This window comes from Pezoporus flaviventris, unplaced genomic scaffold (genome assembly GCF_033815535.1).
Source record: "Pezoporus flaviventris isolate CSIRO_AGI_PZ_B2104156 unplaced genomic scaffold, CSIRO_AGI_Pfla_v1 ptg000020l, whole genome shotgun sequence".
NCBI classification, from domain to species: Eukaryota; Metazoa; Chordata; class Aves; order Psittaciformes; family Psittacidae; genus Pezoporus; species Pezoporus flaviventris.
Window position 1 is genome coordinate 2,304,296 of NW_026892568.1, and position 13,759 is coordinate 2,318,054.

General features: G+C 38.4%; 1 protein-coding gene across 6 annotated transcripts in view; it reads right to left on the minus strand.

Annotated features, from left to right (window-relative positions):
• HELZ (helicase with zinc finger) overlaps nucleotides 1-13,759 on the minus strand; it is an 87,728-nt gene that overhangs the window by 38,869 nt on the left and 35,100 nt on the right. For 5 of the 6 annotated variants that reach the window (XM_061455277.1, XM_061455279.1, XM_061455281.1 and 2 more), the window contains 4 exons: nucleotides 8,355-8,688; nucleotides 3,799-3,929; nucleotides 1,247-1,426; nucleotides 632-736 (listed from right to left, as the gene is read on the minus strand). In XM_061455277.1, coding sequence (XP_061311261.1) covers nucleotides 632-736; nucleotides 1,247-1,426; nucleotides 3,799-3,929; nucleotides 8,355-8,688 — 750 coding nt within the window. The remainder of the gene's footprint in view (nucleotides 1-631; nucleotides 737-1,246; nucleotides 1,427-3,798; nucleotides 3,930-8,354; nucleotides 8,689-13,759) is intronic. The other variant, XM_061455278.1, reaches the window with a different exon arrangement.

Below are 13,759 nucleotides of genomic sequence, written 5' to 3' on the forward strand. Positions count from 1 at the left end.
ACAAAATATTCCCAGGAGCTGGTTTCTGCCTTTAAATAAACCCTCCTTAGCTATTTCTATGCAAGTTTACCCTCCTTGCTCCTCAAGTTTCCACCTCTTCTTCATTTTTTTTCCCCTTTACTTCCCCAAGATCCCCACGGTAAGTACATTTAACCACATACACAATGACTTCAACCTGACTTATCAGAAGAGGCCAAACTACTTTCACATGATTCTCTAAACATGTAGCTCCTATGACATCAAAGTTATTCTTCAAGAAGCCAGGTGGGTAGCCCCCAGTTTCCAAACTATCACTGGAAGTGTGAGTCAAAATGTTCTGGAATTAAAATACAATTAAAGCGCATTTGATTTTATCATAGTATAGCTTTTAGAGGAGCATATCAAAAGTTTGCTCATTAGGAAAGACACATTTATCAGTAGAATAATAAAAGCTTAAAAAAGGATGTCTTTATTTTTATTTAACAAATGACCCAAAATTACGTTGACAATGTCCTTTTAGTCTATGTTTTTAAAAGCACTGCCGGTAATGCCAATATGCTTTTATGTTTTAGAAGTTCTTTAACCTTTTTTTATAGACACCTTTTCTTAAGAATAGTATTTTATAGATACATAATAAGCCTTAAAAAAATACCTGAGAGGTCTTGCCTGGGGATTGCCTGCTTCTACATATGGATGTAAATAATCCTTTATGTAGAGATCAGCAGCACTATTAGAATGGGTGCAAATGAGAATCCTGCTGGAATAAATGGTGCAAATAAAAAAGCAATGAAGAAACAGAAAACAATTCAAAGCAGTAGAATACAAAAAAAAGGAAACAGTGGCCATCTTCCTGCACATTTCTCTTAATGAAACTAGCTGCTAACCTAACATAGTTGGCATGATTGAGCCCTTTAACTCAAATTCTTCAGTTAGGAGAAATTCAAACAGTTTTTCAGTAATTATTTTGTGATTATTAATCTAGACTCGATTTTAAGCACGGAACAGCTCTTGTTATCTAACATACTGCCAAACTTTCCATGTCGAGCAAATCACAGTCATCTATATATTGTCCATTTTAATTAGTTTAATTCCAAAAGGAAACTACAGGCTAAGACTATAAAATTACTTTCTCATTCAAAACAATGACGGATGGCTTGGGGTTTGTTTGTTTTTAAGCTGGATGGAAATTCTACATTCCTACCTTTTAAGTAAAAAAACTACATCTCTGCTAATCAAGTATCACCCTATGTTTAGTGCCCCATCTCACCTAGTATCCTGTTGTTGAAGTATGTGCTTGACTGCCTGAGCCAGAGTGAAGGTTTTTCCTGTCCCATAGGGACCGATGATAAGAACAGGAGGCAGTTGTATTGAAAGTGGAGTAGTGATAGCCAGAACAGCCTCTTTCTGCTTAGCGTTTAGCCGAGGGTCCAACTGCTCATCCCATTGTCTGTACAAAAGGAGACAGAGTTTAAAAAGAGAAGCTATGGCAATGCACTCTCAGTCAGAAATGAAATGAAGTACAATTTCTAAAAGCTATAAATAGCTTATATGCTACTGTATTGATTGTGGCATTGAGTCATAATGAAACAAATCAACAAATCCAGCGAAACAATCACATGCTGTAACCACAAAGATTTGGTATTTGCAATAAATAACTTGGGGTTTTGTTTTTTTCATAAGGAATCTATTTCTCAGTTTACACTATCTCACCTAACAGTAATTAACCTGCATAGGACACATAGTACAAAAAGTAGGTACTGCACCACCATCCCCTGATAACAAAGGCAAGTAGACATACAATTTTCTACTATTAATATGCAAAATGTGACTTCAGTTACAGTTCTTTCCTGCAGTATTTACATTGTCAACTTTAAAAGTCAACAGTTAAAAAACCCCAGGGCTTGGTAAAATTTATCCATGATGAAATTAAAAAACAACTACAAAACTTAATAGCTACCAATAACCACAACCTTCTCTTTGCCTTTTGTTTTTTAAAACACTAATCCACATACCTCTAATGGGAAAGCAGCCTAAAAGAATGGATTTTGCTGTAACCAGCTAATGATACCAGCATTAACAGGAAGATGCTTTCAGAAAATTCCAATGAGCGTAAGAGGTTAAAGATCTGTAGACACAGTTTTAATATTCCCACTGACAGATTTAGAAGTAGACATGCATTGTAAAAACCACCTGTCACTGCTGCACATATGGCCATACTTTAGTAATGTGATCTGCTTTGGTACAAGAACTGTGCTTCTTACAGACTGGGAAAAGTATCTACTCAGTAGCAGTTAGTAACAAGGAGTAAAATCAAGAGGGAATTGACCGAATTCCCAATTTTTTAAGACACCTATGAACAACAAGCTGGCAGAAGACTCTAAGAAACACTAGAAAGTAATAGGGACATGAAACAAAACCAGAAGAAGAACAGGGAAAGGCGGTTTTCAGTCAGAAGTACTGATTCTGCAGGTAGGACAAACCAAGCTCCCAGATGGAAAAAAATATGCTTATTACACTGAATGAAACTGAACTACAACCATTATAATTATCATTTATGCATATAAAAAAATCAAACATTACACAAATGATATTGACTAAAAAGAAAACAACAGTTCTCACTTTCTTGACTTACCCTCTTTTTAGTGAAAACACTGCTAACTTCCAAACTATTCTTAAACACCATTCCCTTGAGATTCACTCAAAACTTTACTAAGCCAGGGGACTGTCACTGACCACCATTAGCTTTGTACTAATAACTGTAGGCAAAACTTATTCCCTTCTTTCTGCCCATACTGTCAAAGCTTTGATGCACGCACAGAGAACACTGCTCCCACCCTTTTATTGTCTCTGTTTTCCCTACACTTCCAAAGAAAAACTAAAATTTTCCAGTAATTTTTGTCTCACATTATCTTGCTGTCTCAGGTTTCTAACCTGATCCCTTTCCTTTTAATCCTTGAGCTATCGTCTGATTAGTACTATATCTCTCTACTATATACAATCACTCTTAATTCTCACCTTCAAGACACCATACAACTCCTCGCATGCTGTACAGGATATCAGTTCCACATACCTCTCATTTCCCTGGTTTCTAAGTACAGAAACCTCATGCCTCTTTTATCCTTCCCCATGCAGCGAGAATACTGCCCATATTCCCTGAGCAACACAGCCTCGCATTTCTCTTCCCTAAGTTTCCTCTTCGAGACAAACTATTTTCACTGCATCACTGCACCAGCTTTAAGTTTCCTTATAAGTATTTATAGTACATAGGGGTTTACAATTTCATAAAGGAAACTGTAAGACATGTATACAAAGAATCTCAGGACTGCTTGCAAGTGCAGTGCTGGTCCTTCTAATGCTCCTTCCCACAGCTTTCTTAGTCATACCCTCAGCAATATGTCCAAATTTGGGCTCACTGCACCACACTCCAGAAGTCCTAATGGACCACTCTTTGAGATCCTGCACAGCAAACTCCTTGGAACTGGTATTTTCATTCCTATAAAGCATCATACATATTCTCAGTGAAGAACAGAAGAGTAAGCAACAATAGCAGATTTGCTTTCTACAGCTGCAATGCAACTGCAATTCCTATAAAACCACAGCTCAGTCGCAGGGAAAACCAATCAACAGATTCTAGTCCTCAGAGAATCACTTTCCTTGTTTTCTTTAGAACAGCTTCACTCCCTTCTCTGAACCATCCTCACCATTAAAGAGCAGCAAGGCAGGTTTCTTGTTCCAGGGCAGGTTTCAGCCATCTGTTATGAGGAAATCAGTACACATCACCATACAATCTTTGATATTGAAGTGTTTGCATTCCCATACCTGTTGGGACTCCAGGGGATGGTAGGAGTCATGCTGACATCTGGAAATAAAATACTGTTGTCCTTAATCCTGTCCAAAGCGTAATGCATTTCACAGAGGGGTAAGCGATTTAACTGAAACTGAAGTTCAACCTGCAGCACAAAAGGAATGAAGAAACGAAGAGGTGAACCAAAACCGACTGATTTAGAAAACACTCTTCAGACTTTGCTGCATATGCTACATTTTTATCTTCCTGCAAACTACAGATTCTCAAGAAGAGAGCTGAAAATATCATTCAATCAAAAGATCTGTGGTAAAATTAACTTCTCCTCTTTATTGTTGTTGTGAAGCAAAGATAAATACAGCATTTTCTCTAATGCAATTCTGTTGTTTGACTTTTAAGATTAGATTCCACTGTACTTTCAGAAAAAAATTAAAGGGAAAACATTCTTGGAATTATTTATTTTAATATAAAAAATACAGCAGACAATATTCTTGTCCTAAACCATTGGTTTTGCAAACAGAAGCTTCCATCCCTTATTGTAACAACGACCTCAGAAAAGCAATAGACCAGAAATTTTCACGGCTCAAAGGACGACATAAATCAGATGTGTGACCAGCAGAGATAAACCCCAAACACTATTTATTTCTAGTCAAACATTCTGCAATAACAACTTGTTATTTATGTTCAATTATTAGGACTCTCTGAAAGTTAATTTCTAACAATTCATTGCTTATCAATACATTAATTTTTTTTGTTCTCTCAATTACTTATGTTATAATGCTAGTAAATAAGATAATGCCAACAAAACTCTGGTACAAAGCCAGAAACAACATGAAGAGCACGTTAACATCCCTGATTAAATTCAGAACTGAACAATGGAGAGTGAAATTAGTTTATACATACATATGCTAAAAGAGCAAAGAGAAAAATACATTGTAAATGTGAACATGGAATAAAAGCAGCTCCTGGGGAAACAGTTCATAAAAACAGTTCAAATCATCATTTACACATATTTAAATTTGCATTTATTAATCTATCCAAGCCCAAATGCATCTGAGCAGAGCATTATGCCCAAGATCTACATGTTAACAACCAACACAGAAGCCTTTATACAAAATCTGGCATATATTTGCACTAATATAAAGCAGCATAAAACCACCTAAAGGTGCTGAAGAATTTCGAGTCACTGACATATTTTTAGTTCTTGGTTGGTTTGGGGCTGGATTTTTTTTTTGTCAAATCATTGTTATCTATCACTAAAGGATTTGCAAAACACAGCTCTCAGCATTTACTTTCTAGTATATTTAAATATCACATTATTATGTAGCACGTAAAATCACCACTAGCTTTGCCATAAATAAACAATGTTTGCTTGTATCAGTGCAGAACGTAGCCATTAACTTTCAGTCCCTGGCAGATACACAGATATTAAATATTTATCTTGACTAACATATTTTAGAGCAAGATGTATAACTATAATGCTGGAGAAAAAGGCAGTAACAAATCTGTACAGTGTTAAGTATGGAGTTCACTGAAGTGACTATAACTGCTAGAAGTTTTGTAAATGGGACATATGAACGTTTAAGAATCTTTTTCCTCATTGTTCCACTGTGTAGTTTTGGATGTGCCTAATTTGGATGTGGATATGCCTATCCACTACCTTAGTAAATACAGTGGTCTTCAGAGCAGTGGGGTTCAGCACTTGTCAGGAATGACAGCACCAGCTCATCCTGCCCAAGGGGATCTCAAGCTTCCTTTCATTCCAAAGCTCTGTCCTACCCAACCTTACCCAGAGCCAGTTTGTCCACTCAATCACATCCCACAGATGTTTGGAAAAGCCCTCCCCAGGAATGGCAACGGACCCAACCTCACAGTTTGATCTATACAGGAAAGACATCTATGCTCAATTAGGCCCAAGGCTGACAAAAGAACACCCAATATAACAATGATAATTTAAATGCAGAAAACCTGTGATGCTCATCTGAGTGACACTTCAATAGTCCCTTCTGGGAGTCCAAGCAAGGTGCCTCGCATTAAATACCTCTCATTATCTACCTGCATTCACCATCTGCTTTTGATTTGTTTAGTTTTGATGGAATCAAGTAAGTTACATTTGCAGTTGCAGAGTACTGAATGAGGCCATCTGTGAAGGAGAGGCATGTAACCTGCTTTAATATATAGTCCACAATAAGAAAACAGTGGGAAAGGAAGTTAATCCATTGCCAGTTTCACAGAAGAAGACACAAAACAAACACTCCAAAAATAAAACTGTTGCATGTTAGTTTGGTGGCCAAGCAGAGCAGCAGCCAGGGGGTTTAAAGCATCCATTCACTCCATCCTACCTTCATGAATGGGGCACTTGATAAAAGCCGAACTGTGTATTTGTTATAGTTAAGCCAACAGCAGGAAAACAGGTGATGAGAAAGTTTCAAAAATGAATTATTACATGAGGAAAGAAAGCAACCCACCCAACACCTACCACAAGGAAAGCAATTCTGTCAGTGCCTGAGAATCCCATGGGGAATATGCTAACTCCACTAAGCAGAGCTCCCAACACCTTTCATAAAAAGGCTATACATCCAAATTACAACATCCTTAGTTCTAACCTGAGGATCCCTTTCCAATTTTTCAGTTACCACTTAACCAGAAAACGTTTTCTCACAATTAGAATTCCCTTGAAACATAGATAACACTTTAAGGATTTGACCACCAGTTCACTGACCCACGTATGATGTACTAAATGATTTTACAAGCAACTTTAAGACCCAACTCTTCATGCAGAATAGATTGTCTTATAAAACTTCACCTGAGGCAGCAACTCAAAGCAAAATGAGCCATTTCTGAAGCCCCAGCTCATTTTGCATTCCAGAGGAGTCTCTGATAGAATCAATTAGTAAGTTTAATTATTGTTTTAAGAAAACAAACACAAAACCAAGAGCCCAGAACAACCTAAGTCTTCCCAGACCAATTATCCATGCTAAATTAAGACATTAGGATGCTCACATATGTTTCTCCAAAACAAAATGAATGGGAGGAGATAATCCTTTGGTGAAAACTCATTCCTTTCCAACAATTTTAGTGGCCTTAATTTGAGGTTATTTCTGCTTGGTAACAAGATCAATCATAAGCTCCACAGCAGACACATTGGGGATGGGTGAGGAGTTTAAGTATTTAACTTCATTAGAGCTTTGTCTTCCTTTATATGCATTTACATCTAATTCATTGTTTGCAACCCACATAGTTAAAGTATCCTCACCCATGCCATGTTAACTGCAAAGTAATCAAAAGCCTGATCCTCCTGCTAACACCATTTTCTCTAGCAAAAGCGTTACAAATCCTCATTTTGTGACAGAATGCCTCCAAGATAGATAAATATCTGTCCTGGATAGAAGTGTTAGTGGAGCAAGAGTCATGGAGGCAAGTATTATCATTCTGAAACACAGGATATACATAAAACTATTTATTCACCTTCCTTGTGGCTCTTACCCACCAACCCTCACTATCTCCAACAAGGAAGTACTGTAAGTTAAAGACTCTTCCACTGAAGGACAATATTCCCTTGTTTCAATATGGGTACAGAAAGCAGCACAAGGCCCAGCTGTAACCTCAAGAAACCTTATTAAAATTTAATCTCACCTCAGGCCTAGGAACAAATAATGGAATCCACAATGACACAAACATAAAGACTGAAAAGGTACAAAACAAAGAGTCCAAGGTGCAAGTTATCAAAGACCGAGCTGGCTATGTCAAGAGCAGCAGAGGTTTTTGGTTTGGTTTTGCTGGGGTTTGGGTTAGGGTTTGTTTTTTGTAGGGTTGGTTTGTTTGTTGATAAAAAACACAAGAATAAAAAATTCCCTCCTTTGACTTCATTAAGAAAAGGCTCCTGAGGTCTCTGGTGAAAACAGCAATGACAGACATAATGATGGAAGCCACATCAGAGAGACTAAGCCAGAGAAAGTTCAGGCAGCAGGAGTAAGCAATATATTCAGTGGGTTTAGATGAGAGGGGAGAGATTGGGCAGGTCTGGTGGAGAAAAGCCCATGAGCTACCCACAGACACCTACCTGCAGGAAAATAAAATAAGACAAGGCTTTTCTTTGCAAGTCCACAGAGGGCTTTGTACTTGAACCAGAAATATAAACCAATGTCCAAGTTACATTACAAACCAAACTCTGAAAACCATGAGATACACCAGCAAAAATCTACAAGCAGGCCTAATATATCAGAAGGCTTTTGCCAGAAATTACATTTACTAAAACATGTTTTTACACCATCACAGTTCTAAAGTACTAACTTTCAAATAGTAAGACTCATCTATGCAAACCACACGTGTATGTGTATATTTATGTATAGAAAGATTTCACCTATCTGAAATTCTCCTCCGTGCTCTGCTTTCTGTGTATAGAATAGAATCATAGAATAGTTAGGCTTGGAATGGACCTTAAGATCATCTAGTTCCAACCCCCCTGACAATAAAACTCCTTTTCATATCTTAAAGCAATTGGTTTGTGTGGAGCCAAACCAGACACAATGCAAACAGTTCCCACACCAAAAGCACTTCCACTCAGACTTACCTGCATCTCACAATCTGCCCGAAGATTGAGTTCTTCGCAGCATTCCCTGGATACCCTCAAGAAGATATAATCTTTTGTTTTCTCCTCAATAGCTGCTTCATAAACCTTCTCTTTGGTTCCTTGGGTCTGTGCTGACTTCTCTTTAGTGACAGGCAATAAATAAACAGCGTTGACTTTGGTCATCACCAGCCGTCCAGCCAAAGTGTCTTCCGAAAGCGTTTCAGTGAGCTTGAAGCGGCCAAAAAGTTGTCCGTTTTGGGCGTACTTTGCACCTCCAGAAACACCAGTGAGCATGAAGCTTGCTACTATCTGCAATTGCACTTTTATGTTGAACCTAAGTAAGAAAGCATCGAGTCAGTGAAGGAAAGTCCTCTCACATTCAGAAATTTCATATATTGAGACTGAAAACTCAGTCACTGCCTTGCATTCTGAATGTGTAACCTCTGGACATGAAGTACAGCAAATCTGGCCCTCCCTCAGTATATAGCTGTTGGATGTTCACACATTTTCCTTTTGACTATAGCCTATAAAACATATATTTGAAAGAATTAACATCTTAGAAGCTTACAAAAAAGACCTTCACAGGAAAGAATCAAAATACTAGATAGTATCTGAGACCAAAAGAAGTTTAAGGTGAATTAGAGTTGTTCTGCATGCCCCAAAGCAGACAATTTCTATTTAAATAGTTTGTAGGCTTATGTTAGGTATTCAAGGAGAGATGTGCAGGCTAAGAACAGAGGAAGATCCTATTTATTTCACTTATTTCTTCCAGGCTGCACACCACAGAGGGTAATTTACATCTCAAAAGGTAAATGGTATTATTATACCTATAATACAGAGGGACCAATTAAAATTTCTAGGGAAAAAATAAATCAGAACATATGCATTACAAGAAAAATTTATCTGGAATTGGGGAATAGCATCCCATCAGCCATATAAATCATCTGTCCACAGAATTCCTACTAGCAGCAAGTTCCTCCTGCAATCACAGATGTACCAAATTCATTCTTAGAAGTCACATGCAGAGCACACTGGAGTGACTTATCAGCACACTTCACTGACCTCTCACCAATACACAGCAATCTCTTCCTAGAGTGCTGGGGTTTGTTTTAAACAGATTGCTTCAACCTGGTTTTAGAATAAAAGAGGTAACAGTTCTGTCACACTAACAACATTCAGTGTTCTCAGTAATTGTTTCTTGAATTTGCAACAAATTACGGGGGGGGAGTGAAAACCAAAGGTTTCCAGAAATGTAAAAAAAAAAAACAAAACAAACCATAATGGGGAAAAAAATAATTCTATTACAATAATTTCCAAACTGTTTTTATCAGTTCTTCTTATAAGATTTATTTTAACCTAATAGACTGGTTATTTATTGTTTAATGCCTTTAATATCAATCAAAAGCCTGTAACAATAAAAATCCAACATCTGAGCTCACTTGGTAATTAAAGATCTACCAAACCAAAGCTATTGTTTTCATATCTGGCAAATCATGAGTGCTGCACAAAAACTGCAAGTTTGCCCCCTCGTGGTACTTGCTTCTCTGCAGAACATGGGCAGTAAATGAAATCCAAATTTCACACTCCTCCACTCAAAAAGCACAAGATGTTTCTTAGTGAGCATGGGTTTGTTCAGTCCATCCCTAACCACAGATGTTACTGCCCAGGTTACAGTTAAAGCAATCACTGAAAAGCATGTACTTCATTAGAATTAGGTGCAACCCAATCTCCACATGTGCTTAAAAAATACAAACCCAAAACTAAAGAAAAACCCAAGCTTTCTTCTATATGAGTGCTGCACTATTCCAAAGGAGCTATCAGCAAGTTAGCAACATCTAAACCAGCTCATACCTCATGCAGATGACAGTTAAAATACTATAGAAAATGTTTAACACAGAAACCAAGAGCTTGGCATTATTATTAAGATACAATCACTTGCAAGTGTGAACTGATTTTGTTAAAACTTTCCTAAAGTTGAATTCCTCTGCTGCTGAACGTGCTTCAGCTTGTTCTTAAGGTCAGATTTGCAAACATGTGCTGGAACACAGTATTACCAGTATTACCATTCTGAGATAAGGCACAAGTTAGTGTCTTCATGACTGAACTGCCTCTGCTGTGCTAAAGGGAGTCGAAGGCTTAGAGAGTGTAAAGCAATTTCCAGTGAGCAAGCTGACACCTTCTGGCAAATTGTTAAACTACAAAAACCTCTAAGAATTAGATTTAAAAAATCAGAAGTTGCTTCTTTCATCCATTCCTCACCACTATTTTACTGGTTTATACAAAAAGAGGTTTTCGGTCAGGCTTATACAAATCAAACAAATACTTATGTTTTCTCTTAAGCACCACAAAAATCCAGCCTAATCGCAGTGCTAATGAAACCAGCTAAGAAAACCCAGCCTGTTGCTCATATTTAAAACCACAGAAAGTAAAGAAAGACTTCATAAATCATAAATCCATCCAGTACCAATGCAAACAATAAAAAAAAGGCAATTAAACCCATTCTGAATAACACCCCATGTAACACCTTTCTTAAAAGGGCATTTAACACATTTGCTCGCACATTCACACATGTGGAGCTAAGACTGGGCATGCAGTGTGACACTTCCCTATGTATTGATAAATGTAATATACAGTAATGACAAAAGCAAATTTACTTTCCATCAAAGCCAGTGCTTTAAGTTTTCACAGCCTTTAGGATAAATCTGCTCTACAATTCTGCATGGAAGGAGCTGTATGTCACACCACACACTCCTTAATGTCCATATGAGAAAATACACACAGAGTTCCAGCCACTCCAACACTTACATGTTTTTCTTTTGAATGTGCAAGAGAGAGAGAAAGGAAGGTCTTTAAAACCATCACGTAGGGCAACCCTTTCCCAAACCAGTATCAAGATCAACATTGTTTTGCTTTTCCTTTAGAGTATGCTTGCATTCAGAAACAAGACAGCACTGGCTCCCTTATTACTCTATTTTATGATGTACTAATGTGGAGTAATTTTTATAAACACCTCTGGAAATATTAAAATAACTATGATTTAAAGTAAAGCTCTCCAAGCCTACCCAGAATGAGCTCCCTTATCACTGAGTTCAAGGCTTTTAAAGCCATTGCAACCTTCCTCCCACGATTTTCAGTTGTTCCACTCAGATGATCCCACATAAAGGCTGAGACAGTGTTCTCCTAGAAAGTGAGACATCATCAACATTCTTAAAACCCAACACTGCACTTCAGCCTGAACTGCAGACACTCATATTATTCCAGTCTCATCTTAAGAGGCCACGCTGACAACCCTACTTACTACTGTTACAATACACATACACAAACCCATCAGAGAGCAGCAGCTCATCCACATTTTCAATCGTAGCACAACTTCAGAGGTACCACAACCCACTTGTGTTTGTATTTCTGGGCCCGTTTCTAGGCTTGCAACCCTGACGCTTCACTAGAGAATACCAAGTGTGTGATCTTAGCCGCAGAGGATCAGAAGAGTGTGCTAGTTTGAGCCTCGTTGCAATAAAGTGGGTCAGCTACAAGATCAAAAGAGTATTTCTGTCATCACCACCATCAAAACAGAAGATTACAAGAACATTATTCAAACTTATTTCCATTAATCTACTAGGCAGTAAAAGAAGAGCAATAACTTATCACTGCCCCAAATTGTCCAAAGGAGAAGCATTACATGCAGGATACACTTGCTTTTCTCTCATTTCTACAGGCACGCTACTTTCTGGTTTCATAGAATCATAGAACAGTTAGGGCTGGAAAGGACCTTAAGATCATCCAGTTCCAACCCCCTGCCATGGGCAGGGACACCTCACACTAAAACATCTCACCCAAGGCCTCATCCAACCTGGTCCTGAACACTACCAGGGATGGAGCATTCACAACCTCCCTGGGCAACCCATTCCAGTGCCTCACCACCCTAACAGGAAAGAATTTCCTCCTTAGATCCAATCTAAACTTCCCCTGTTTAAGTTTGAACCCATTACCCCTTGTCCTGTCACTACAATCCCTAATGAAGAGTCCCTCCCCAGCATCCCTGTAGGCCCCCTTCAGATACTGGAAGGCTGCTATGAGGTCTCCACGCAGCTTCTCTTCTCCAGGCTGAACAGCCCCAACTTCCTCAGCCTGTCTTCATAGAGGAGGTGCTCCAGCCCCTGATCATCCTCGTGGCCTCCTCTGGACTCGTTCCAACAGTTCCATGTCCTTTTTATGTTGAAGACACCAGAACTGCACACAATGCTCCAGGTGAGGTCTCACAAGAGCAGAGATCCTTTGGGCAGGATCACCTCCTTTGACCTGCTGGTCACGCTCCTTTTGATGCAGCCCAGGATACGGTTGCTTTCTGGGCTGCAAGTGCACACTGAAGCCGGCTCATGTTCATTTTCTCATCCACCAGCACCCCCAAGTCCTTCTCTGCAGGGCTGCTCTGAATCTCTTCTTTACCCAACCCGTAGCTGTGCCTGGGATTGCCTCCTATGAGGCATGAGTGTAATTCTCAATGTGAACATTCACTCAGTAAATATACTGTTTACTCCTTTGCCATATTTCATAATGTTTCCTTTAAACTCACTTCTGTTTAAAAAGCCATAGAAAAGTCAACCTGATTATAAATATGTATGACGGAGAACATTACTGTATGCTGAAAACAGTGTTCAAACATGATTCTTCCATATATTAGATTGCAGCTCACGAGCAGAGCACAGCAGTGATGAAAGATATGAAGAAAAATAGTTCAAATACACTGCCCTCCATCTGAGATACAAAAAAGAAACTGAACCATTTTTCAGCTGTCAAAGCATTAGAAATACAACTACTCATAGTATTTTCTTCCTGAATTCTAGAGAAGTGGTTCAGCTGAACCTCTGTATCTTCATGACTGTTTGTCTTAAAGACATTTCTGATTTGGGACTTACCTCATGGATAGAATTAAATCTGCTACTGAGTTAGGTTAAAGGGAAGTTACACCCTTTGACTGTCCGTTCTGAGTAGTGCAACAGTTTAAAACTCTTTTGTACCACGTGAGTGCAGGCAAAATTGTGAACCACAAATATCAAACTGCAGAAAACAGCCCTGTGAGAGTCTATACATGGGAAATACACATCCTTTTCCTAACTCTGTATTTGTTTGTGCAGCTAATCCAGTTGGGTGCTATGTACGTAGTACCTAAAGACAGAACAACACAAACGATGTATACTATGAGCCTTTTATTAGGAACTTTTATTCAGAAGCTCAGTTTCAGTCTATTTAGAGAATAAATACAATGAAGTCAGCTGCCACATCATTGTAAAATCAGAGCTTGATCCACACACAATTCAACCCTTTCTACAAAGACTTTGCATGTTTCTTTGCTATAGCCTACTTTCACCAAGGAACAAATATATGGCTCTTATTTATTTTTGTAT